We start from the raw sequence: 25,052 nt of genomic DNA on the forward strand, positions 1-25,052 counted from the left end.
CACGAAGGCCCAGTTTTACAGTCTCTGCTGGGGCAGGGCGTTCTTTGCGCGGTTGCACCTATTTCCTTGAAATTCTGCCCATGATTAAAAATGACTTGTGGGTGAGAGGTACAGAACGGGGCTTTATGCCAAAAGAGCTGGTTCCTCAATAGCAGGAATATTTCTTATTCGTTATGGATCTACAGTATTAGTGCCTTGTTAATTAGTGACTCTCTTGATTCTCTGGGAATAGTTCATAGTTCATATTTTCTGAAATGATGGGTTTGCAGAGGAAAAAAAAACGTGTTTGGCATTTTTGTTGCTAAAAGAGAAAAAACTAAAATGCAAACATATAAGCAAAAAGGTAATAACTGATTTTAGTATTCAGACACCCTTCTGTCTAAATGATAAACTACAAATTACAGTCTCGTAAATCCTTGCCAGAAATCAAATACCCCAGAAATCATTTAATAAACAGTATGAGATTTGGGTTTATTTTCCTCAAGCGTTGTAGGTGAGGACCACGTGTAGTTCATTTGTAGCTTGAATGAGCTTGATTTGCATATGATGAAGCAAAAATATGTAGCTCATTTGGCTTTTTTTTTGTTTTGACCTTGATCTTACTGATTCGTACAGACAAATAATTGTCTCTGGATAGTATTCTGCATTGATACAGGTTCAGGATCAGTGCCTTAATTTATACCAATTATTGTGGATACCGGAAAATGCAAAATATTGATAAATATAAAACATGGTCTCTTAGGTTTGAGACATAACACATGAAATGTCATCTTCTGTGTATGAACAAAACGAAGTGATGCAACTTTGGGGTTACTTTTTTTCCCAGAAATTAAACTATTGAATAGTGTTTTCACTTGTTCTTGACATAATGGTACTTGAAGTGTTCTTGCTGAGCTAATTAACTTGGTAACTATGTTCATAAAAATAACTGTAATTGCATTAGCACTTGTGTTATCTTACTTTTATCAGGAAAAGATGCTCAAAGACAATGAGGTTCTCAGTCATTCAAGAGGATATACAAATTAATCATTGCTTAAGTCCTCCTTGTCACCAACCAGCCAGTGGTCACTAGGAAAAAAGAACCACGTTTTCCTAATTTTCCTAAAACGCTATTCATCAGTATGTCTTGAAGAACCTCATAATGGAGTTCAGTGTCATTATCCCCATTGGTACAGATTGGAAAATTATGCAAAGGTGATAAAATATAACTGTTTCACATGCACAAACAGCCCTGAAAACCGTTCCACTTACCCAGAAGACAGGTTCAGTATGTTGGTAGTTTAATGCAGTGTCTGTGTGGTTGGACATGTGCTTTTTTCTATACGTTTAATTCAATACTTTCTTTCATTCAGTTGGGACTCAAAACAGACAGCAGCCTCCTGTTCCCCTCATTTGCACGCAGAAGTCAACAATATCAAGAAAGAGAAATAAAAAGAAAAAACTGCCCCTCAAAACTGTTGAACCAATTCCCATGAATAAGAAACCCAACGCTGCGGAGAACGAGAGGAAGCTATCGGCAAACTCAGAACGGTCGAGTCCGCAAGCAGTTGAACCCCCCTTAAAACCAGAAACCCCTGTTTCAGGATTTGGAATTATCCTTGAATCTGCTTCATCAGATGTAAGTTAATATTTTAATACCCGGCATCACGGGATTTTCAAGCAGTTGCTCATTCAGGAGGATCAGCGCCCAAGTCAGCTTGCGCGTGGTCCCTCTTCTGGTTAGAGCAAACAAGCAAATCTCGGGTAGGGTTGAACGGAGGCAGCAGGATTAAATCTGGGGAGTGTGGACTATGAAGTTTTGGGGTTTTTTTTCCTAACTCATTGCTAATCACAACATTTTGGGGTGGTTTATTTCAACGCAAATCTCGGGTAGGGTTGAACGGAGGCAGCAGGATTAAATCTGGGGAGTGTGGACTATGAAGTTTTGGGTTGTTTTTTTTCCAACTGATTGCTGATCACAACATTTTGGGGTGGTTTATTTCAACTTCCGTGAGCATGTAGTTCTGCCTTGAGTTGAAGGCTGCCTGTCGCTTGAGCTCATAGTGGAAACCTGTTCTTCATCCCTCCTGTTGCCAAGCCCCACCATGAGACCAGGCGCCATGAAGAGCACTGCGTGTATAAACCCTTCACAACCCTCTCGTTTGCTGATGAGCACACGTAGTCCACACGTACGCCCTTATCCTGCCAAAATGCATTTACGTGCTGTGCTTCATGCCTGGCTGGTCCCCCTGGCTTCAGGGGACTCCTCACCTCCAGAAAGTTCATACCTCAGTCTTTGCTGAATCGGGTCGTTTGCTCTCCATCGCTGTGGTTGCTGGGTGAGGGCCTTGATGCTGTTGATGATGTTGGTGTGTCTAAAGGGGCCAAAATTCACCACTCTGAAAATGCTGATGAGCACACGTAGTCCACACGTACGCCCTTATCCTGCCAAAATGCATTTACGTGCTGTGCTTCATGCCTGGCTGGTCCCCCTGGCTTCAGGGGACTCCTCACCTCCAGAAAGTTCATACCTCAGTCTTTGCTGAATCGGGTCGTTTGCTCTCCATCGCTGTGGTTGCTGGGTGAGGGCCTTGATGCTGTTGATGATGTTGGTGTGTCTAAAGGGGCCAAAATTCACCACTCTGAAAATATGTACTCATCACATGTAGAACTACAATAAGCATATTTTCTTGATTCATGCAACACGTACGCATTGATAGAAATATCATGTGTCTGCTGGCTGATTGGCTTTGTTTAATGACCAAATAGATGTCGTCTGAACCAGTTCACTGATGAATAAACTAGTCATTAATTTCTCTAATATATTTTTAATTTTGAGCCGGCAGTTTCCAATTTCCTAAGTACTATGAGCTAGAAAAGCATAATTAAATTCAGTATCAATAAGCGTAAATGAAAACAATGCCACAGATAATGTTCTACCTTTCTGGAAGTGGGAACTAATAATAAAAAAGAGCAGTCCTGATAATTCAGTTATATAGATGCAAGCCACACCACTAATTAGATTGCAGTCTCATGCCATAGAGTCGGTGTAGTGATACGGAGTAACTAGTTTGATGCTTTTTCAGAGGTTTTCCTTTTGTAGTATTATTCTTAATAATGTTTGAGGGCATGGTTTGGGGAGGGACTGGTAATTTATCTCCAATACGCAATTTGTGCTTATAATTTTTCTTTGCTCGTGGCACTCTTTTCAGCTTGAAACACAGTTTCGAAAACAGTTTTGTTCTTGTGATGGAATTTAATTTGTCTTTATGAATGTGTTCCATGGCTGGACACAATTCTTCCTAAGTGCCAATTTGGCCTAAGCAAAAAAAGAAGAGAAAACATGCAGTTCATAAATCAGGTCCTCATCTGCCCTCCCATGCTTTGGCCCCTGCCTGACACAGTAGTTGTTTGAATAAATTTACAGAGCCGGAACCCTGAGACAAACCAATTGATGTTGTTTTGTCTTTGAAAAGAAAACATTTGAGTTCAGAAAATAGATATATTTAACAGCGAAAATAAAATGTGACCTTAAACATTTTGAGAAGGCTAAAGAAAGTCACTTCTTGCAGAATGAATGGGGGTATTATCTTTTCCCTATTTATTCATAAGCATCTCTAGTGTGTTCACGACTGGCGTCTCTGGGTGCCTGAAAAAAACTGAAAGACATTTTAAGCAGCACCATAAATGAATGTTCCCTTGAGAATCTTGCCCGGGTTGTCTGTGGTGTGTGCCGTGTCGTACGCCAGCGCTGCCACCCCTGCTGTTTTGCTAATGTTTATTGAACTTTAAGAAAAATCTGAGTTTAATGTGTATGAAATTGGGGCTGCCAAAACCAGTGTGATTAGTTCAGATTTGCTGAGATGAGGACGTGGAGGTGGAAAAAAAAATCTATGTGAGATCAACCCTTAATCTGACCCATGGATCAGAGACCCTACTTTTTAAATGTAATGATCTGTTACGCTTAGTTAAACTTTCTTGTGTTTGTTTTACTGTTATCATATTTCATTTATAACCTAATTATTTGTAATCTATGTAGTACGGTCTACTAAAATGTCTAGGATTTTTTCGCTGCCTGTTAATTTTAACACAGCAAAAGCCTTTAACATTCAAGTCTTATTTAATTTATTGTACAGGAATAGTTTACCCACCAATTCCTTGGGCCATGATTATTGCCTACTAACAAATGCTTTTCCTTTTGAGAAATAGCATTCAAAGTGATCATAAAGTTCAATTAGGTACTGATTGATTCTCTTTGATTGAAGAATAGTTTGCTACCAAAGGAAAGCAAGAATAAATCAGTGTTTTCCCTTCAAATCATTTCACTGATACACAAATTGATTCATGTATTAAGAATGAAATAGTCAAAAACTAAAGCAATATTCACTCCTCCATGCTGGTGAGGTTTCAAATGTATTTCACAGCTGTGTTAGTGAAGATCATTTGTCTGTCCTAGGCGTCTTGTATCATTGAGGTCATCTTAGATTGCTATCGTAAGACCCGAGACCCAAGTAAGAGAATAGGACAGGATACCTTCATCTCCATGACAACCACATTCTGGTTTTTGATTAACACGAAGTAGAATTTTTCCCGAGTTGTAAACTTGGCCCACATTTATTTACACTTGAAAATCTTTTCTGTCACCAGAAAGTTTAGAAGTAACATATTAAAAACCCACCTACATCAGAAGATTGTCAAATGTCAAATAGAGTAATTCTGACTGTTTTGCTGAATCCAGCATTTTGAAAGTTCTCAAGGTAAAACAAAAACAAACAACTTTTCATCCAGAACAAGCTGAGAAACTTACGTGCTTTTTTAGATTTATCTTTTTTTTTATTACTATCTGCATATTTTAAGATTCTTCATCCTGGCTTCCCAAAGCATTGTAATCTTCAGTTTTATCGCACAATACGCCTGTGTATCCAGTGACACTGCATGCTTTGAAAATATCCTGCTTGCTGTAACTCTCTTGATAGTGATTTTTAAAAATCCAGGGGAAAAGAGTTACACAGCCAAATCCTTCTGGGAATGGCAGCCCTTTCTTCTGTCTAGACTCAAGACGTTTGCAGGTGATTTGATGGGAGATGGCATTTGCTCTTGCTCTGTAAACATCTTCGAAAAGGCACCATCACTGGTGGATGTATTTTCATTAGGGAGGAAAAAAGAGCAAGTTATTAGGAGCAAGGCCATAATGTTAGCTTATTTTCTTACATCATGACCACTGATTTTTTCCCCCTTTGCCAACTCGCAGATATTATCTTAAAAATTTTAGTTTATTCATGATGTTATCTTCCTTCTAGATATATAATTATTCCATGGAGACGTCTTGTGTAAGCACTGTGTGGTAATCACAGCAGAAAATACTGCAAATATTGTCTGTGTAATTTCTGATGTGTACAGACAGGGGCAGCAAAAAGATTCTTAGTAAGGGACTTCCTTGAAGGCCTTTGTCTGCTTTGGCCCACGGCGCACTTGAGGCAAGGAAGCTCTTGTGAAATACAGCATGGTTTTATTTCCTCTCACTCGCTAATAATCACCTAAATCCCTGTGATTTACCACTGAGGGTTTTTTTGCACTGAAATAAGCTGTCTGTTTGACATCATCCTTTTTCTAAGGATGTATTTGGGGAATATGAAAAGGAGGGAGGAATGGATGATCAGCAGGCGCTGGCTCCAAAGGCAACCTCAAAACTCATCAACTACTTCTACTCGTACGGGCCGTGTCTGGGCTGGAAGCCCTCTTGGGAAGCCACATGGAATGGGCTGGTAGCCCAGCAGTGATCCTTCTTGGAAGTGCCTGGCTACCCCACAAGCACTCTCCTTCACATCATTTGGCAGTGAAACAAGTCCATAAAACAGTCAGATCAATGTCCAAAAAAGCTTCACGTAAGAGTATTGCTCTGGGATGATCCTCTGGTTTGTCTTTATTATCCAATATTGAAAGGTATCTCTTCTTTTTTTGTTAGCTGTGCGCCTAGAAATAATGCCAGTAATTGTTAACTATTACAGTGGCTAGACAGGAGTATGATTATTTGATTTGCCTTTTAAGGTGCTTATTCACTGATGGGGTTTGATTTCAATGAAGTAGGCTGCTGTGGTAGTGAATAGCTGGGAAAAGATTCATGGTTTGATTAAGTGATTGTAAAGTCTCATCAGGTGCATGATTGAAGTAAAGCAATGTATTTGAATGCTCTTTTAATTAAAACATTTGTGTTCTTTCGGTAGCCAGAAGTGCAACTTGCGGAGGGCTTTGACGTCTTCATGCCGAAATCTCAGCTGGACTCTATATTATCAAACTACACTCGCTCAGGAAGTCTGCTCTTTAGGAAGCTGGTCTGTGCATTTTTTGATGACAAGACTTTGGCTAACTCTTTACCAAACGGCAAAAGGAAAAGAGGGCTCAATGACAACCGGAAAGGACTAGACCAAAATATTGTGGGTGCAATAAAAGGTATGTTTTTTTGGTTTCTTTCATATGTGTAATTAGAGCGTATTCTCAGCTAAGGAGAGTGTAAGGGGATTAGAATTTCTGACATGTGTTAGGTCTATTAAAATATGCAGTCTTATTTTTATTCCCTTTCATTCACTTGTTAAAAATAGCTTCTACGGGGACAGCTTGTGTTAATTTTAAGCCAGTGATCTCGGTTTCTGAAGTCAGGCTCTAAGGTTAGAATCTCAACGTTCGTCTAAGATAATTATTTTTTATTCCGGATGTCAGAGATGCAAAGAAATCTTGAAAACATAATGACAGCGTAACTGATCCTCTTCAGTCAAAATTCTGAGGCTTGCACTGCATCTGACTGTGTCTGCTCTGTAAATACTTGAGTAGTTGGTGGCTGGGTTGGGGGGAGGTGGAGGAAGGTAATACTGGGACTGAGATGAGTTTGATGCTCCTAAGAACTGTGGTGCTGCTTCTCTTATGGGAAGAAAATTCTTAGCCAATGTGAGGATCCTTGTGCTGGGTGGTTTTTCTCAGTGATCATTGCTTTCTAGCTTCCAGAAGAACACATGTACCTTGATGATCGCAACCTATAAAGAGCTAGTATTAGGCCAGAGATTCTGAACTGGATTCTAGTCTTTTGAAATTTGATACAGTAGGAGAAATACCCAAGTTACCAAAAGACAGACTGTGTTGCAAAGTAGACTGTGACTTGTCCTGAGGTTCAGATTGCTAACCTAGGAGACGTAAGGCAATGAGAAGAGCTTCTATAAGAACATTGGCAGCAAAAGGAGGCAGGGGAACCTTTTGCAACCATCTCTATGTCCACTTTGGCCTCTTTCTCCTCCCCGTACAAGAAAGGCCTTGACATACTGGCTTAAGTCCAGTGGAGGCCCACCAAGATTTCTGGTACTGAAGGAGGTAAGTGGTGAAGTATGTATATGAAGTGACATGTGAGGAGAGGCTGAGAGAATGGGAGAGAAGAAGATTCAGGAGACACCTTATTGCTGTCCGCAGCTACCTAATGGGATGGTGTAGAGAAGATGAAGTCAGACTCGTCTCAGGGTACAAGAGGCACTGGACATGTGGAAAGTTTCAACGTGATACAAGGAAAAGTTTTTTCAACATTGGGCTGGTGGAACAGGGGTGCAGAGGGGCTGCACGACCTCCAACCTTGGAATGGTTGCGGTCCAGAGCCTCATGATGTAGTTGGCCATGCTTGCAGCAGTGGGCTGGACATGGAGGACCCTTTCAACCTGTGTGATTCTGCAGTAAAGTATATGTTGTGGCTATGTCATAGTCCTAATACATCTTACAGAGTTTCTGGCAGACTTTTTACAGTTACACTTATAATTAGGTTCCGATCACAAACACTTTTTTATACCTTCTTTTCTTGAGCTCAATAATCTGCAAAAATTCAAAGTTGGATTCACTCTGTCTGTATCTTGTTCTTCCTTAAAAGATTTAATAAATAAGTTAAATGGAAGAAAAAAGGAGTTCAAAATGACTTTAAAAAAAAACTGAAACAAACTCTAATTTGGGCAGCACTGTGATAAAAGAAATGTTTTTCAGTAGATGCAGCAGCACTAATAAAATAGCAATCCTTACCCACTGCAGAGAGCAGTGTTTCTCAATAGCTAAGCTTGTATTACTGGAGGAAATTCTGAGGCTTGGTTTAACCTCTTCCCTTGAGTTTGGGAGAAGAAAGGGGGCAGTTGTAGTTCCAACAGATAAATTTCATCTGTGATGGTACTGCGAGGTACCACTGTAATAAGAGTGATCTTTATTGGCATTTACAGTATTGCCCAAATGCCGGCGCCTGACCCTTGATAAGGGAGCGTGTCCCCAAAAGCTGTGATGGAATAAGATGCCAAAGTCTGATGTCCTGTGGATCTTTACTCAGCCTGGCTCCAATAGCACCCTTCTTCCCTCCAAAGAGCTGGGCTGTCAGATACTGTGGTTTCATTTATTCCAAGAAATAACTGAGCCAGTATGAAACCTCCACCAGAACAACATCATGTTGTTTGCGTTGTTACCATTAGGACATTCCTCTACCACGTGCCCAGATATCCTTTAGTGGCACTTTTAGTCCTTTTCCATGACAGAGATACAAAAGTGGAGAAAAGGCTACATTCATGACAAAAACGAACAAAGAACTTAAAAGGAGGGACTGTTTGCCTGAAAATCGCTCTTCCTGTCTGGAAACATTTTAACTGCTGTCCTCACAAGTAATTTAACGCTTCTGCAACAGGATGATTAGCGAGGGAGAAACCTTCTTTTGACTTTGGGTATTCAATGGCACTTGTTGAATCAGTTGCAGTGTTTCTCCTGGGCAATCAGTTTCCCTTGTGCGTCTCATCAATCTTTTACTCAGAACTGAAGGAAAAAAGATGAAAAAATAAAGATCAGAAGCAGTTATTTCTCCTTTATGTCATTGACTAGAAATCCAGCCAGTGAAGTCCTTCCCTGCTGAAGTCAATGACCTGTGTTCGGAGACATGTGTGAAGCGTCCCTCAGGGGTCCACACTGGGACCTAATTAATATCTTCATCAATGACATAGACAGTGAGATTGAGTGTACCCTCAACAAGTTTGTGGATAATACCAAGCTGAGAAGAGCAGTTGATTTGCCTGAGGGAAGGGATGCCATCCAGAGGGACCTTAACAGGCTGGAGGAGTGGGCCCATGCCTACCTCATGAAGTTCAACAAGGCCAAGTGCAGGGTCCTGGTCCTGGGTCAGGGCAATCCCCATCATCAGTACAGGCTGGGGGATGAAGAGATTGGGAGCAGCCCTGCAGAGAAGGACTTGGGGGTACTGGTGGGTGAAAATGGGTTGTGAGTTTGCAATGTGCACTTGCAGCCCAGAAAGCCAACCATATCCTGGGCTGCGTCACCAGCAGTGTGGCCAACAAATCAAGGGAGGTGATTCTGCCCCTCTACTTCACTTTGGTGAGACCCCACCTGGAGTACTGCATCCAGCTCTGGGGCCCCCAACCTGTTGGAGTGGGTCCAGAGGAGGGCCAAAGGAATGATCAGAGGGATGGAAGAGCTCTCCTATGAGGCTGGGCTGAAAGAGATAGAGTTGTTCAGCCTGGGGAAGAGAAGACTCTCAGGAGATCTTATTGTAGCCTTTCAATACTTAATGGGGGCTTATAAGAAAGATGGGACAAACTTTTTAGTAGGGTCTGTAGTGACAGGAAAAGGGGCAATGGTTTTGAACTGAAAGAGGATAGGTTTAGATTGGACATAAGGAAGACTTTTTTTTACAGTGAGGGTGGTGAGACACTGGCACAGGTTGCCCAGAGGCTGTCCCATCGTTGGAAGTGTTCAAAGTCAGGTTGGATTGGACTTTGAGCAACGTGATCTAGTTAAAGATGTCCCTGCCTATTTCAAGATAATCTTGAAAAGTCCCTTCCAACCCAGCCCATTCTGTGATTCAATGATACAGGAGCTTGTTAGAATCATACAGCTCAGGTGGACTAGAAAGGGCAGGTCCTACTTCCTCCTTCCTCTTATAGCCCCATTCTTTTTGCCCACATTGGTGTTTCACTAACACATTGAGTAATCAAAACGCTCTTGACTTCCATTCAGGAGAAGAATAAGCAAGTTAGAGAAGGAAGTTAATACGTTGAAGTAAACATGAGTCTTAAGTTATTGATCAGGTTCCCATTGTGTCAGACACCGTGTGGATTCAGAAGGGAAAGATGATTTCTGCCTTCAGAGAGCCCGGAATAGTTGCATATCGGACACTGGCAACATGTGGGGCTGTGTTGACTTCTCTGGGAAGCCCTTAGAGATGGTCTGATGTCCTTGCTGATCAGACTGAAGAAGAAAGTATTGCTCATGCCTTTCACGCAATGGTTTGGGGAAGTTGTTAACATGGAATGAGTTTGGAGGGTGTGATTACTTTTGGTCCCTTTATACTTACCAGCTCATGCTGTTTCAAAAACGTGTATAAAAATACTGAAATAGTAATTTTTTGTTGCTTGCTTCCCCATCCCACTCGTGTGACATTTATTCTCAAGAATTACAAACACCTTGAGCTGGGACCAGTTTTCTTTCTTTCTTTGTTTGCCGGCCATAATTGGACACTGGGCTCTGAGACCTCTGACCAAGACTACAATAGCAATACCAACAGTAATAGTATTTTTTCTATTTCTGCTCTAGTTTATTTTTTGCACACATCTCAGTTGCGTGATGAAAATCAATTGAATCAGTTTCACTCCATTTATAATTTTGTATTTCTGAAATAACATTGCTACGTTTGCTGTAAATACGGAATTAAAGATTATGTTGACCCTCTGTACCATTTTTACAAAATATAAAATTGAACCTGCAGGATGGCTTTTTTTTCTCTTAGTAGCTTTATAAAAGTTCTGGTTTGGCAGTATGAGAACTGTAGAGATCTCTGCAGTGGCAGGACTTCTATCTTTCATCAGTTTGCCTGCAGCAAATGCCTGCAGGAACCTGACCGAGAGGTCACCCCATGACCAGATCTTCAGGTCTCTACTTGCACCATACGGAAGGCAGCGTTTAAAAGTGCCTGCCCCATCTGGAGACTCAGTGCAAACTACACTATTCTTTTTCTGTGACGTTTTTATGTGAAATTCATGAATGGAGGACGTCAGGTGTAGATCATTTCTCTGGGATAGGCTTTTATAAGTAGTAACTGGTGTGTTGCTGTGATACCAACAATGGGATACACCCAAATGACTTCTGAACGATAAACTTGTGAATGTGTTGGACTCTGTTCTTGCAGGCCTACATTTAACCATTTAAATGTTTTTTGTTAAATGGATAACTTGATATATTTTGTTTATAATCCTCTCCAGTCTCTTTTTCTCCATTCTGGTGGCACATTTCAAAAAGATGGTATCTTTTTATTTCAGTCTTTACAGAAAAATACTGCACTGCTAACCACGTGGATAAACTTCCTGGTCCTAGAGACTGGGTCCAGATTCTTCAGGATCAAATTAAACTTGCAAGAAGACGATTAAAAAGAGGCTCAGGTATGTATAAAATTATAAGGAACAACATGTGGGTGTAATATTAAAAGCTTAGAACCTTTGTATCCACAGAAGTTGTTTTCTTGTTAACTGTGGAGTCGGTGCGTGTTCACCTTATGAAAATTAGACTTCTTAAGATTTTAGCAGGTTTCTGTGAAAAGTACATTGTTTCCTTGCGTTTGGCGTGGTAGCAAATTCAGGAGCTGCCTTTGCAGCCAAGTTAACTTTGAGTCCTTCTCAAATGTTGTCTCTAACCCCTTTCAATTAGCACCCAAACTCTCCTTTCCCAGTGTTTGATGAAATCTGAGTCCTAAACTAGCCCAAGCCTCAACGTCCAGGGTTGCAGGTAGAAGTCTTTTAATTCTGTGTTATTTGGTCTGACAAGCCGCTCACCGTACTGTTAAGCCCTAACCCAAATGACCTTTTCCTCTAAACTATATGTCTGGAAGGATAGATGAGTTTTCTCACATTCCTTGTGAAGGAATCAGCATCAGTGTAGCGGAAAAAAACAAGCCACCCACCCTGGTTGTGCCAGCAAGGTTCTTCAGTACGTGGGAGGGAGGTTGCCAGCAGTGAGTAGCAGGTAATGTTGGTGGGGTTTGGCAGCAAAACCACTCAATTTGGGCTGGGATAACAGCATGTTTGGGACTGGGATAACCAGTGTGTTTGGGGCTGGGACCAGCCTGGGGGTGAAGGCTCAGCGCTAGGCTTTCACCCCGACAGCAGGCAGCTGGTGAGCTCTCGGCTCCAGCGACGAGAACAGCAACGTGCCGTCTCGAAATCCCCCACAGAATTCGTGGGAAAGCAATATCACTGATTAAGAGACGTGTAATTACTTTATAAACCTTAAGTAGTCTCCTTCCCATCCTGTCCAACAAGGGGCTTTCTTCATACGAGGCTTCAATTACTCTTCCTCGTCCTAGTGGAAGGCTCTCCAGGTCGTATCTCTTGCCCATCTTTCCCTCTGAAGATCTGACACCGTTGTCTGATGCCCATCACTTGTGCCAACCTCCTTAAACACGGTCCTTAACTGCTGCTGTGTTTAGCTGCCTGCCTTTTCCCCTCTTCCCTTCTGCCCGTCACCGCAATTAAGTGCCTGTTAGCATCCGTGGGTTGACAGGATGGGAAACCTGATGGCCCCACAGGGGATGCTGGTGGTCCCCGTGGCTACCAGGAGGGGTGAGTGAGACTACGGGGAATGTCCTCTCCAGCTCCCTGCCTCAGAGAGCCAACGTTTTCTGTCCAGGGCTGTGTCTCTGAAACGCACGCTGAGACTGGCATCTGAAATCATTCTCCAGAGCTCTGTTAATGCCAGGAGGGAAAAGCATAGGACTGAGGAAAATGAGGAACACCCAGAGACAGAAATAACACAGGGGGAGGAAAAAAAATGCAGATTATTCAGTCTCGTAAGCTTCCCTGAGTAGAGCAGCAAACCAGCACTAGCCTTAAAAAGGGTTTCTTAGGCGTGTTGGGGGAGGGAGGAGGGAGGGATCCAAAATAATCTTGTTAAACACAATGTCAGATTACTGGTGGTGTACAAGGGGACTGCTTTCTGCCCCTTCCGAGGCTGCTTTTCGTCCCCCCCCAGGACAGGAGGGTGGAAGTGGGACACCAGGCTTCCACACATTGTAGAGTGCAGCGCGGGATGTGGGGAGCAGAGGGTCCTTGGGCTGTCTGCAGAAGATCCCTTGGGAAAGAGGATTGACCTAATTTTGTTTTGATTTTTATTTTCTTTCATCCTTTTTTTTTTATTTGCTTTTCTTCCTGCCTCTGCAGGATATTAATTAAAATGACAATGACGTTCAGCTTTTGCCTTTCAAATGGGGCCACCTCCATCTCTGGTCCTTTCTCAGGGTGGCAGAATCTAATCAGAGGATATTGTCTCTAAGCTAGCAAGAGCTATGAAGAAAAAATAAGTGAAGCTGAGTATAGTGTGAGTGAATAAGATAGGCTCCAAAATCTGTCTCTGCATGCGGGGGGGAAGGTAACTCATTAACCGGTACGTGGATGAGTAGTGAGCAGCGATGAACCTCACAGCCCCTTATTTGCTGGGAAAAAAAGTACATGGTAACCAGATTGCTAGAAACGCTCTTTTTTGAGCTATTAAGTTTGCTGGTCATTCCCTGAAACGCACCGGTTTCTCTCTGACATGAGACCACAGGCAGACACGCTCTTTGGAACACACCACCATGGCCATCTGCACCCTGCTGTCCACGACCATCTCCACTGGTGGCTTAAGCTAACCCAGCCTGACCTTGCGTTGAAGCAAATGACAAGTTTCCACAGCCTTTGTGACAGCAGAGCAGTAGACAGCAGGAGGAAAAATAACATCTTCATGCTGTTGAAATAAGATTTGTTAGTGCTTGTGCGTTACAATGGTGAGGGACAGCAGGTCCAGAGAGGTGATTTGTCCACTTTACTCTGCTCTGGTGAGACCTCACCTGGAGTACTGTGTGCAGGTCTGGAGCCCTCAGTATAGGAAGGATATGGACCTGGTGGAGCAGGTCCAGAGGAGGGCCACTAAAATGATCAGGGGGTTGGAGCACCTCTGCTACGAGGACAGGCTGAGGGAGCTGGGGTTGTTCAGCCTGGAGAAGAGGAGGCTCCAGGGAGACCTAATAGCAGCCTTCCAGTACCTGAAGGGAGCCTACAGGAAGGCTGGGGAGAACCTGTTTACAAAGGGCTGTAGTGACAGGACGAGGGGCGATGGCTTCAAGCTGGAGGGGAACAGATTTAGATTGGAGATTAGGAGAAAGTTCTTCACTGTGAGGGTGGTGGAGCACTGGAACAGGTTGCCCAGGGAGGTGGTTGAGGCCCCATCCCTGGAGATATTCAAGGTGAGGCTCGATGAGGCCCTGGGCAACCTGGTCTAGTTGGGAGTGTCCCTGCTGACTGTGGGGGGGTCGGACTAGATGGCCTTTGGAGGTCCCTTCCAGCCTGGACAATTCTATGATTCTATGACACCGGGCTGATTAGGTGGTAGATGGCTGCTGGCAGATGCCTGGGGAGGTCTAGAGGACCAAGGGAAGGATGTTGAGATGTTTGTTGGCGTATCTCACAGCCCTCCGGAGCTTTATCCTGATACAACACTGTGTGGGAGCTATGCACGTTTTAACTATTCCTTGTGAAACCATACCAAAATTGTTACAGCTGTGTGTGACTTCCACAAAACAGGAGGGGAGGGCAGGCATGGAGGGAGGTTTGATCTGCTGTGGGGAGAAGGTGTCCCAGGACTCCACGTTGCAAAACTTAGCTTTTAAGAGTCTGAAAACTACGGGAATTGCAGCCATTGGGACACGGGACTCATCTCTCTTCCAACTGAGCTCCTGAGCTCCTCCAGTCCTTGTGTGGCTGGTGGAGCAGGGGCTGAGCCCGTCCAAGCGAGTGTCCTGCTCCCAGGTCATTCTCTTTTAGTTTTGTCTCCACTTGCTCACTGAAAGGTGCCGGCAGAGTTTGTGGGGATAGACTAAGGTGCCCAAAGAACAAATCTGAGCCAGCGTTAAGCTAAATTAACCAGAGAACTTCTCACCCAAAGTGTCTCCCTGCTGCCTGATCGCACTGATTTATCTACGTCGGTTTCTGGTTTGTGGTAATGTTCAGGCTTCCTATGGAAAAAGCTTAAGATGATCCATTTATTTTAGAGAAGCCACAAAACAACTTTTTAGTCACCACTAAGTTGGGCTAAATTTGAACAACAGAAGCGTTTAAGAGAGGAGGGGCAGCCCTTCCATCCTGCTTGCCTTCCCCCGAGCCATTTAGTGCATCCTCTGATTAGTTTTTTGTTTCAAACCAGGCGGTGAGACACTGCGTCCACGAGCAACCCTCTCTGCTTTATCCTCTGAAACATTATTTCAGTCTGATAACGTAAATCCTGCTCTAGCTTTTTGTGATATTAATAATTTCAGAGGATTCCAGCGAACGAGTGGGGTGGATCTGCTTTTCATACCTCTTTCTCTAGGGCGTACTCTCCTGAGTGTTTCCAAATTAAATGAAATCATGATCACCGGATCACAGAGGCTGCCCAGCTTCAACCTTATTTATCATGTTTGGCTCATCTCCTAGAATTAGGGACAGAAAAGCTCACTACTTGGAAAGCTAATCAAAAAAACAATTTAAAATTCTGCTTTCTAGAAAATAGTTCTCCTGTGTAGATTTTGAAAGGTTGTTATCCTAAGCCAAATAAAAATTCATTTTAAGTTCTGAATCAGTGACAATATTTTTCATAGCTGGAAATATTCTTTTTTTTTTTAATTTATTTATTTTGCTTTGGCTTTTGCTTAGTTCTTTTAGATTATTGCCTGAGATCTGAGACTTGGGAAGGGTGTTGTTTTTTTTTTTATTTGTTAGATCTGAGAATAAAGCTGTCATTGCCATTAAATTTTTATTGGCCTTGTTCAGTCTTTTCAAAATTTCACAAGTTGGCTGTCACAAAGGGGAGAAGAGACTGGGAGGTTAATGTTACAAACAGATGTTATAATTAAAATTAAAGAGTATGATAATATTCTTCAGCCTTGACTACTGGTCCCATTTCAAGCCAACGGCACGGTGTGCTGGGGCATGGCTTCACAGTGTCGGGTCTGTCTTCTCCCAGCAGAGAAGCTGAACCTTCTTGTCTGCTGGGATGGGATGCAAAGTGGTCCCAGAGGGGAAGAAGTCAAAGGAAAAGGCGTGTGCGTGGGTCCCCTCTCTTAAAGCAGCGTGAATTACAATTCAAATTGTGTTGTAATTTATGGTGGCAGGTTTCCCACAGTGTGGTCTTCTCACCCTGCAAAAGAGAACGTGTGTAGGTGGCTGGTGGCCTTGCCTGTGGCAGCACAGAGAGAGAGAGTCAACCATTAGCGTGGAGACCTTAAAATGGGTAAAAGCAGAAGGAACTGGCTTGCTGGTCGTGTCACCTCTGTGCCAGCATCCAAGCCTTTTGATCACTAAACTCTCCATCCATTAACGAGCAGCAGATCAGGGGCCACACAGTAAGTTCTTCCTCCCTTTTTTTACGTTTCAAATAGGCTGTGAGCCATTATTCTGCAGCGACCATCCATCATATGGCCAGGGAAGCTGATACTGGACCAGTAACACCCCCAAAACATGCAGGGTAGGGGCTGGTCATGCAAAGGGGTTTCCTCGTGTGTAGCCTGGAAGCTTTCAGTCGCCCCAGCTCCGTGAAGGAAAACACGGTGATGTTAGAAAACATGCTGGAATTTTTTGAGGCAGGATCAGTGGGAATAGATTACATGCTGTGACGTCTCATCCTTGAATTGTTGTTCAGAATTAATGTCACCTCGTTACAATGTAAAATAGTGGGAATGAAGGAAGGGAAAACACTTACCTTTCTTCTGGAAACACGCCTTTTCTCCCACGTCCTTGATCAAGCTGCCGCTTCCATTGTCTCCCATGAGGTTTTTTTTTGCTTTCTATTTCTCTTCATCCTTCTGATTTCCCAGGTTTGTGTTTTTCATACAGTATCTACATGTTGCGAGAGATCAGGTTGATTTTTTTATTTTTTTTTTTTTTTTCTGCTTAGCAATAAGCAAAAGGGCCAGGAAGGAAGTAGGATGCGAGTTGCACGTGCGGTAGGGTGCTTTTGTGTCAGTGCCAGCATCTTAGATAAAGATAGTGATATTAAAATGAGTAACTGCTGCATTCATCTGCCCAGCCCTGAGCACACATGTGCTTCCCTCCAAGGAGCAAACCAGCAGGTGTACACTTAGCAAACACCTATATCAGAAGATAAATAGGTTTTTTAGGAGGGAGGGGACATGGACACTCTAAGGAAGAGGGGAGATTTAGATTAGATATTAGGAAGAAATTCTTTCCTGTGAGGGTGGTGAGACACTGGAACAGGTTGCCCAGAGAAGCTGTGGGTGCCCCATCCCTGGAGGGGTTCAAGGCCAGGCTGGATGGGGCTTGGAGCAACCTGGTCTGGTGGGAGGTGTCCCTGCCCATGGCAGGGGAGTTGGAACTGGATGATCTTTAAGGTCCCTTCCAACTCTAACCGTTCTCTTATTCTATGAAACAAGTACCAGGATTGTTTTGCAAGAGCTCCTGAGCTCTATCTGAGCAGAGGACAGAAAAGAGGCTCCAAATTCCCACAGTAGGACCTATCCCTGCTTGCCTTGTCTTGCAAGCTGGCTCGAGAGAAGAAAAAACTTTGGCTGGCAATCTCTGGGTGCGGCTGTCGAAGGGCAAACCTTCTTGCCTGCTTGGAATGACATGTGAGAAGCTGGTGGCTTAGGTCCATGTTGGGAGGTCGAGGTGTTTGTCGTGCCTTTGTGTCATACTTCACCCGGAGCTGCGGTTACACATCCAGTTTCATAAAACAAATTTGGGCAGCTGCTGAGAAGAGTGAGTAGGCTCTTTGGGCATCTGCTGTGCTCCCACTCCCTTTCTGGCACTGGCACAAGCATTCGTGCAGTGATGTTGTCAGTTTTTAACTAGATTTGATCTTGGTGACCGTATAAACGTTCATGCTGGCATGAGGAACAGGACTGGAATGCTCGGTGGAGAGCCGGACCCCATCTATCAGTCTTGTGCCAAATTAAAATGGCCAGGTAACTTGGTTACCAGCAAAGCTGATTCTGCAAAGTTGGAGACTCAGGTCCTTAGGAGATAATTTCTAACTTGCATTTGTTTCTTTCTGTATTACTGCCTTCCTCTGAGCTGGGTTTTAGCCAGGTGTAAGCAGAGCCGTTAGGCAGAAAGGTAACCACATCTCGAGAGCTACCTCAAGAGCTGCTGCTGAGGTTTCCAGAAAACCTGTCATTTGAGTGGACAGCCTGGTTGGCACCAGCTCTGGTATTGGTAGAGAGAAGCCCTTCCAGGCCGTTGCCAGCACTCACATCTGGCTTTCCCCATTTTCATCGCTTGGGTCCCTTCAGCCCAAGGGGCCAGTTACAGCCTCATCTCTTGCATGCTGAGTGGCCGTGCTACTTGGTGCAGGTGGTTCTTCATAACATGGAGGTCACTCCTAGTGTCTTAAACTGTGGATGTCCTGTTGGCTGTCAGCTGCTCATTTCACCATACTGTCTTCTCCCTTGTGCATCCAGTCCTTCCATCGCTGGGAGTCCAGTCCAGACTCAGTCCAGCCTGGTGACCTCTTCCCATGTATTGAGCTACCCGGTCCTTCCTGAGTGCAAGGCACAGAGTCACCTGAAGGTCAGGGCTCTTCATTTAAACCTTTCACGGGAGGAAAGCTGCTTAGTACTAAGTTGTTGTTTTTTTGGTTGGTTGGTTCTGTTTTCTTTAGTTCTATTAATCTTTGCAGAACTGAGTAGAGAGCGTATAGCTAAAAATGAATCTGACATACATGCACATGGGGGAGAGAGAGCAACCTCTTGGTCCATGGAGGGATAGCCAGGGGGTTGCTGGAGGAAGGAAACTAGTGTAGATCAGCAGCTGGGTTACTTCTTCTGAGGGTATCCTCATAGAGGCAGCATCCTCGTGTATAGAGCTATGATAAAGATGACCAGGACATCTGATCAATGCTTATAAATACTTAAAGGGAGGGTGTCAAGACGATGGGGCAGGTCTTTTTTCAGTGGTGCCCAGGGATAGGACAAGAGGAAATGAGCACAAACTTGAATATAAGAAGTTCCATCTAAACATGAGGAGGAACTTCTTTCCTGTGAGAGTGGCAGAGCCCTGGAAGAGGCTGCCCAGAAAGGAGGTGGTGAAGTCTTGTTCTCTGGAGACATGCAAAACCTGCCTGGACATGTTCCTGTGCAACCTGCTTTAGGTGGACCTGCTCTGGCAGGGGGGTTGGACTAGATGATCTCCAGAGGTCCCTTCCAACCCCATGGGATTCTGTGACAGTTACCTGAGTTTCAAGTGGGAGCTGCACCGAGTTGCTCCGTAGCCCTGTAGCCTTGGTGAGGTGTGACACCTGCAGGTATCGTGCAGTGAATGGATGTGAGTGGGTGTATCTCCACCGCACTGACCATGCACAACGCAACAGGCTGGTCCTTGAGGACCACACCTAGTTTGCTCAAGCGTTCTGAAGGCTCCCATTGTGTTTTAAAGGCCTTAAATACGAAGTTCCCAAGGACAAAGGCAATAGGATGTTGAGCAGGGCTTGTGTAGGTGAGGCAGGGATTTCCTGTTACACCCCTATAACTCACGGGGGGTTCACGTGCACACTCCAGGCTGCTCCGTACTAACAAGTCGCTGCACATCTGCCGAGCCAAAGGAACTCTCTTGATGCATACCCTTGCCCTGTGGCAAATACAAGATGAACAAATTAGGCTTTTAGCCTTCCTTCACCCTGGGCTAAATTAAGTCAAACGTATCTTGCATAAGGTGTGGGTTGCGAGCACGTGTGTACACACAGGCTGTAATTGCCTGTGCACCTGAGCGGTTCCGTGCTTTCGTAATTCCAACGGGTGCCCACCTAAACCTTTGAAGATGTTTTTTGCCCCAGTAAATCTGTCCCCGGTAAAATGGGCTTGCCTGCGGCCACGGGAAGTTTGGGTGCAGAAATGGGGGTATTGGTGCGTTCCCCGCAGGCGTGGGATGATGACAGAACGAGAGGGAATGGCTTCAAGCTCCAACAGAGTAGGTTTGGATTGAGCATTAGGAAAGAATTTTTCACAGAAAGAGTGATAGGGCATTGGAACAGGCTGCCCAGGGAGGTGGTGGAGTCACCATCCCTGGCTGTGTTTAAGGGCCGTTTAGATGCAGTGCTAAGGGACATGGTGTAGGGGAGGACTTTGTAGAGTAGGGTAGATGGTTGGACTCGATGATCCCAAGGGTCTCTTCCAACCTAGACAATTCTATGATTTTATGATGGCAAGCTCTCAGAGGCTCTTCCTCCAAGGGCTGCTGGGGAGTTATCTTCAGTGATTTTATCAAATTGTCGCAGCTCCTTTTATCATCTGGGCATCCTGAAACCGTAAAAAGAGCAAGCACGGCTCCATCCCGTTGCTGGCACGACTGCTTCTCAAAACCCAACTCCCTCCTAGAAGTTTGCATTTTGATGATATGACCTTTTCCTCCAAGCAGTGAGTTTTTAACGGAGCAATAGCAAATTGCGGCTGAGGAAAGCAGATAGAAAATGCAAAATCGCTCCACAGTGTGTAGCTTTTTAATCGCATTCCCATATTCAGTAAAAGTAATGAGATTTCTTGTTTATATTTGTAATCAGCAGAGGCAACTGACTGTGATGAGAAGCCGGACATTTCTCTACTACAAACAGGTAAAGTGCATTAAAATTTTTATCAGCTTCCAATGTGTGTATTTGTTTATTTATGGCACAGAAGCAGTTTTCAATAATCCTGGCGTGCTGTATACAGTCGGGTAATTGCACACAGGACCCAGCTATCTGAAGTTTTGAATGGCCTGTATTAAAAAACAAATGCTTCAGAATCATACAGTTTCTCCCTCTATTTCATATTCGTAAAACCTCAAGGTTCATGGTTGCAGCTGCTCTAATAAGGCCAGTAAGTTCCCCTTCTTATGCCAGACGGGGGCTAGCGCTCGTCCCTGGTGTTCCTGGGAGTTTTTTGAATTCTTTACAGAGTTATTGGTAGGGACAGACACCATAATTCGTATTTTAACATCATTTCAGTTGCCCCAGGTGTTAGCAATAATATCCCGTGTTCACAGAAGGATTGCAAAGACATTTATATGGTGTTTAAGTGGTTTACTGGGTTTTTTTGAAGTGCAGCCACGTTGCCTTAAAAGCCTGGCAGCTGCAGGGTAGCTGTGCATGGGGTGGGCTAGGAAATATGATTTTTGCATGCTGTTGCACAGAATCACAGAATCCCGTGGGGTTGGAAGGGACCTCTGGAGATCATCTAGTCCAACCCTCCCACCAAAGCAGGTCCACCCAGAGCAGGTTGCACAGCAACGTGTCCAGAGGAGTTTTGAATGTCTCCAGAGAAAGAGACTCCACCACCTCCCTGGGCAGCCTCTTCCAGGGCTCTGCCACCCTCAAAGTGAAGAAGTTCCTCCTCATGTTTAGGACTTCTTATATTCAAGTTTGTGCCCATTTCCTCTTGTCCTTGCACGTGGTTTGAAATCAAGACAGAGTGAGACTGAAGTCTGATGCACCCTCTCATTTAGAGACCATCCATCAATAGGTGTCCTGGTGGCAGGAACTGAGCTGCCGTCCTCTGAAAATCCAGCAGGGCCAGAGTCCAGAGAGATGATCGTTTCCCTGGGTCGTTTCCCTGTCATTTCACCAAGGTGCTGCCTGTTATCCCCAAAGCCAAAGAAAAAGCAGGGAAGATATCCTGGTAGTGTCCAGGAAGGGTAATATATCCTTGTCCTTACCAGAAGGACATTGAAGTGCTGGAGCATGTCCAGAGGAGAGCCACCAAGCTGGTGAGGGGTCAAGAGAACAAGTCATACGAGGAGAGGCAGAGGGAACTGGGGATGTTTAGTTTGGAGAAGAGGAGGCTGAGGGGAGACCTCGTTGCTCTCGACAACTACCTGAAAGGAGGGTGTAGAGAGGTGGCTTTTGGCCTCTTCTCCCAAGTGAATAATGACAGGACCAGAAGAAATGGTCTGAAGTTGGGGCAGGGGAGGGTTAGATTAGATATTAGGAAGAATTACTTTACTGAGAGAGTGGTCAGGCACTGGAACAGCCTGCCCAGGGAGGTGGTGGACTTGCCATAGAATCATAGAATCATCTAGGTTGGAAGGGACCTTCAAGATCATCTAGTCCAACCATCAGCTCTGACAAAAAAACATCACTAAACCATGTCCCCCAGCACCATGTCAACCCATTTTTGAACTCCAGGGGTGGTGCCTCAACCACCTCCCTGGGCAGCCCATTCCAAGGCTTGATAACCCTTTCGGTGAATAAATTTTTCCTAATATCCAACCTGAACCTCCCCTGGAGCAACTTGAGGCCATTTCCTCTTGTCCTATCACCTGTGACTTGGGAGAAGAGACCAACCCCCACCTCTCTACACCCTCCTTTCAGGGAGTTGTAGAGAGTGATAAGGTCTCCCCTCAGCCTCCTCTTCTCCAGGCTGAACACCCCCAGCTCCCTCAGCCTCTCCTCATAAGACTTGTGCTCCAGACCCCTCACCAGCTTCGTTGCCCTTCTACCTTTAAATACCTCCATCCCTGGAGGTATTTAAGAAACGTGTAGACATGGCACTTCAGGGCGTGCTCTAGTGCCTGAGATTGTTGGTTTATGCCTGTTTGTGGGTTCGTGGGTTTTTTGGTGTGGTTTGTTGTGGTGGTGTTTTGGGTTTTTTTGTTGGTTTTTTTTTTTTTTTTGTGGTTGGACTCGATGATCTCAAAGGTCCCTTCCAACCACGAAGACTCTGTGATTCCGTGAAGATCTTAAGCAGACAAACGGAGTCATGGATTACGGTGCGTTTTCGTCATGTTCCTAAGGTGTAACAGCAACGGGTGGTTGGAAGTGGGGCGATGTTGTTGGTGTGAGGAACAGGACGGGGCTGTGGGGTGGTCGGGAGGACGCTGGCAGCATCACAGCATCTGTCCCTTGTGCAACCTCATCTCTCTTGTGTAAGGGCTGGAGAAGGAGCTTTCATCCACGGCTGCTGTGCGCCGGGGCTGCCAGTGGGAATGCGGGTGGGAATCCCGCTGCCGGAGCACGTGTGCAGTTCCTAAGGGAATAGGAGCAGTCGGGAGGACAAGAGGCCACAGTCTGGTTCTGGCGTGGGCCCAGCGGGGGCTGGGAGCAGGCACTGATGTTCTTGGCCAGCCACGGAACGTTTCGGGGTCCGGCTGGGATAACTAGAGGCAGGAAGCTCTGGTGTGAAAGGTCTCTGCCAAGTGACATCCTGTTCGCTTCTTTTATCGGGGAGGGAAGCAATTCTGTTGCGAGGGGACCCTCGTGAAGGTTGCTGATGTGACGCAGCGTTATCTTTTCATTGCTCTGGTGACCCTGTTAAGGGGCAGAATTATTGGATTGCTGTGCTGTTCTTCGAGTGTGGTTTCTGTAGCTACTACTTGTGTCGTACGTCACTGATGGAAATGAGCGTGCTGAGATGGTCGTGGTAGAGAAGAAGACTCCCTTCCCACTCTGCAAGACATCACCCTTGTGGTCTGCTTGCTCGTAGACCTTTGAGCACCCATGTGGAATCAGGGAATTGTCAGTTAGAAGGAACCTTTAGAGATCACCTAGTCCAACTCCCCTGCCAAAGCAGGCTTGCCCAGAGCACATCACTCAGGACTGCATCCAGGCAGGGCTTGAAGATCTCCAGAGAAGGGGACTCCATGACCTCCCTGGGCAGCCTGTTCCAGGGCTCTGGCACCCTCACCATAAAGAAGTTCTTCCTCATATTTGAGTGGAACTTCCCATGTTCCAGCTTGTGCCCGTTGCCCCGTGTCCTATCACTGGAAACCACTGAAAAGAGTCTGGTTCCATCCTCCTTCAACCCACCCTTTAGATACTTGTAAACATCGATAAGGTCTCCCCTCAGCCTTCTCTTCTCCAGGCTAAAGAACCCCAGCTCTTTGAGCCTTTCCTCATCGGGGAGGTACGGGTGCCTCATTAAGGGTGCCTCGTTAAGGGTGCGCGCAGTTTTGGAGCCGAAATGTTTTCCTTTGCCATCTATACCTCTCCCTGCCATCGATGGAGGGACACCTCAATAAGCCACCCTGCAGTTTGCCTCGGTGGGGGAGGAGGTGCTCAGAGGCTGCGAGCCAAGCGTTTGACTCACCCCCGTTATTATACGTGCGCGAGTGCCTCTTTGTAGTACGGATCCATGTAATATCATACTGTTCTTAGAAGCAAATGATTTAAAGTGATATACAGACAGTATAATGACAGTAATTATAACAGACAGCCAAAGTACAGATGCTTTCTATCAAGGAGCGTAGCGAAAGAGGTGGGAGACGACTTCTAACAGTGGTCTTTCCCTCTCTTTAGCACAGCTGGTTTTATGAAGGGGTCTCACTGACAGGTTCTTTAAAGAGAGCCTTCATGCAATTTATTGAGCTGTCTTCTCTGTTTAGCTGGAAACATCTTTGGGGAAGAATCTCTCCAGCTGTGTGTTTGTACAGTGCCTGGCGCCGTCGGGCTTGGTGGCAGATGACGGCTAATATCAGATAAATCACAGCCTCAGGTTGCACCAGGAGAGGTTTAGATGGGATATTAGGAAAAATTTCCTCACCCAAAAAAGGGTTATCAAGCATTGGAACAGGCTGCCCAGGGAAGTGGTGGAGTCACCATCCCTGGAGGTATTTAAAAGACTTGTAGATGTGGCACATAGGGACATGGTTTGGCGGTGGACTTGGCAGTGTTGGGTTTACGGTTGGACTCGATGACCTTAAAGGTCTTTTCCAGCCTAATCGATTCTGTGATTCTGTGATCAGTGGTTAACCTGGTGTGTTGGTAGAATAAAGCCAGACCAAACTGGATTGCTTGAGAGTCTGCGCCCAGTCTTGCAGGAGACTGGATGATGGGGAGAAAAGGTGGTCCACAAAAGCTGTTTATGAAAGACGGTTGCTCTCTTGGTCTTCAAGAATTGAACAAACTTGTGCTGCAAAAGTGCCCAGAGTGAGTGACTTGAATCACTGATAAGTGTTGGTGCAAAAATTAAAAAAAAGGAAAACTCAGATGCCCTTAATCTGCCTTTCCTGCTCAGTCAGCCCTGCCTGTGACGCCAGTGACATTATGAACATGATCTGGGCATATATGGACCATCGATGCTG

The 25,052-nt window shown here is 44.9% G+C and overlaps 1 protein-coding gene across 1 annotated transcript in view; it reads left to right on the forward strand.

Annotated features, from left to right (window-relative positions):
* Window positions 1-25,052, forward strand: part of BEND7 (BEN domain containing 7) — a 48,677-nt gene that overhangs the window by 20,039 nt on the left and 3,586 nt on the right. Inside the window, exons 5-8 of the mRNA XM_014949063.1 lie at window positions 1,353-1,618; window positions 6,204-6,429; window positions 11,307-11,426; window positions 20,560-20,610. Coding sequence (XP_014804549.1) covers window positions 1,353-1,618; window positions 6,204-6,429; window positions 11,307-11,426; window positions 20,560-20,610 — 663 coding nt within the window. The remainder of the gene's footprint in view (window positions 1-1,352; window positions 1,619-6,203; window positions 6,430-11,306; window positions 11,427-20,559; window positions 20,611-25,052) is intronic.

This window comes from Calidris pugnax, unplaced genomic scaffold (assembly GCF_001431845.1).
Source record: "Calidris pugnax isolate Ruff unplaced genomic scaffold, ASM143184v1 scaffold125, whole genome shotgun sequence".
NCBI lineage: Eukaryota > Metazoa > Chordata > Aves > Charadriiformes > Scolopacidae > Calidris > Calidris pugnax.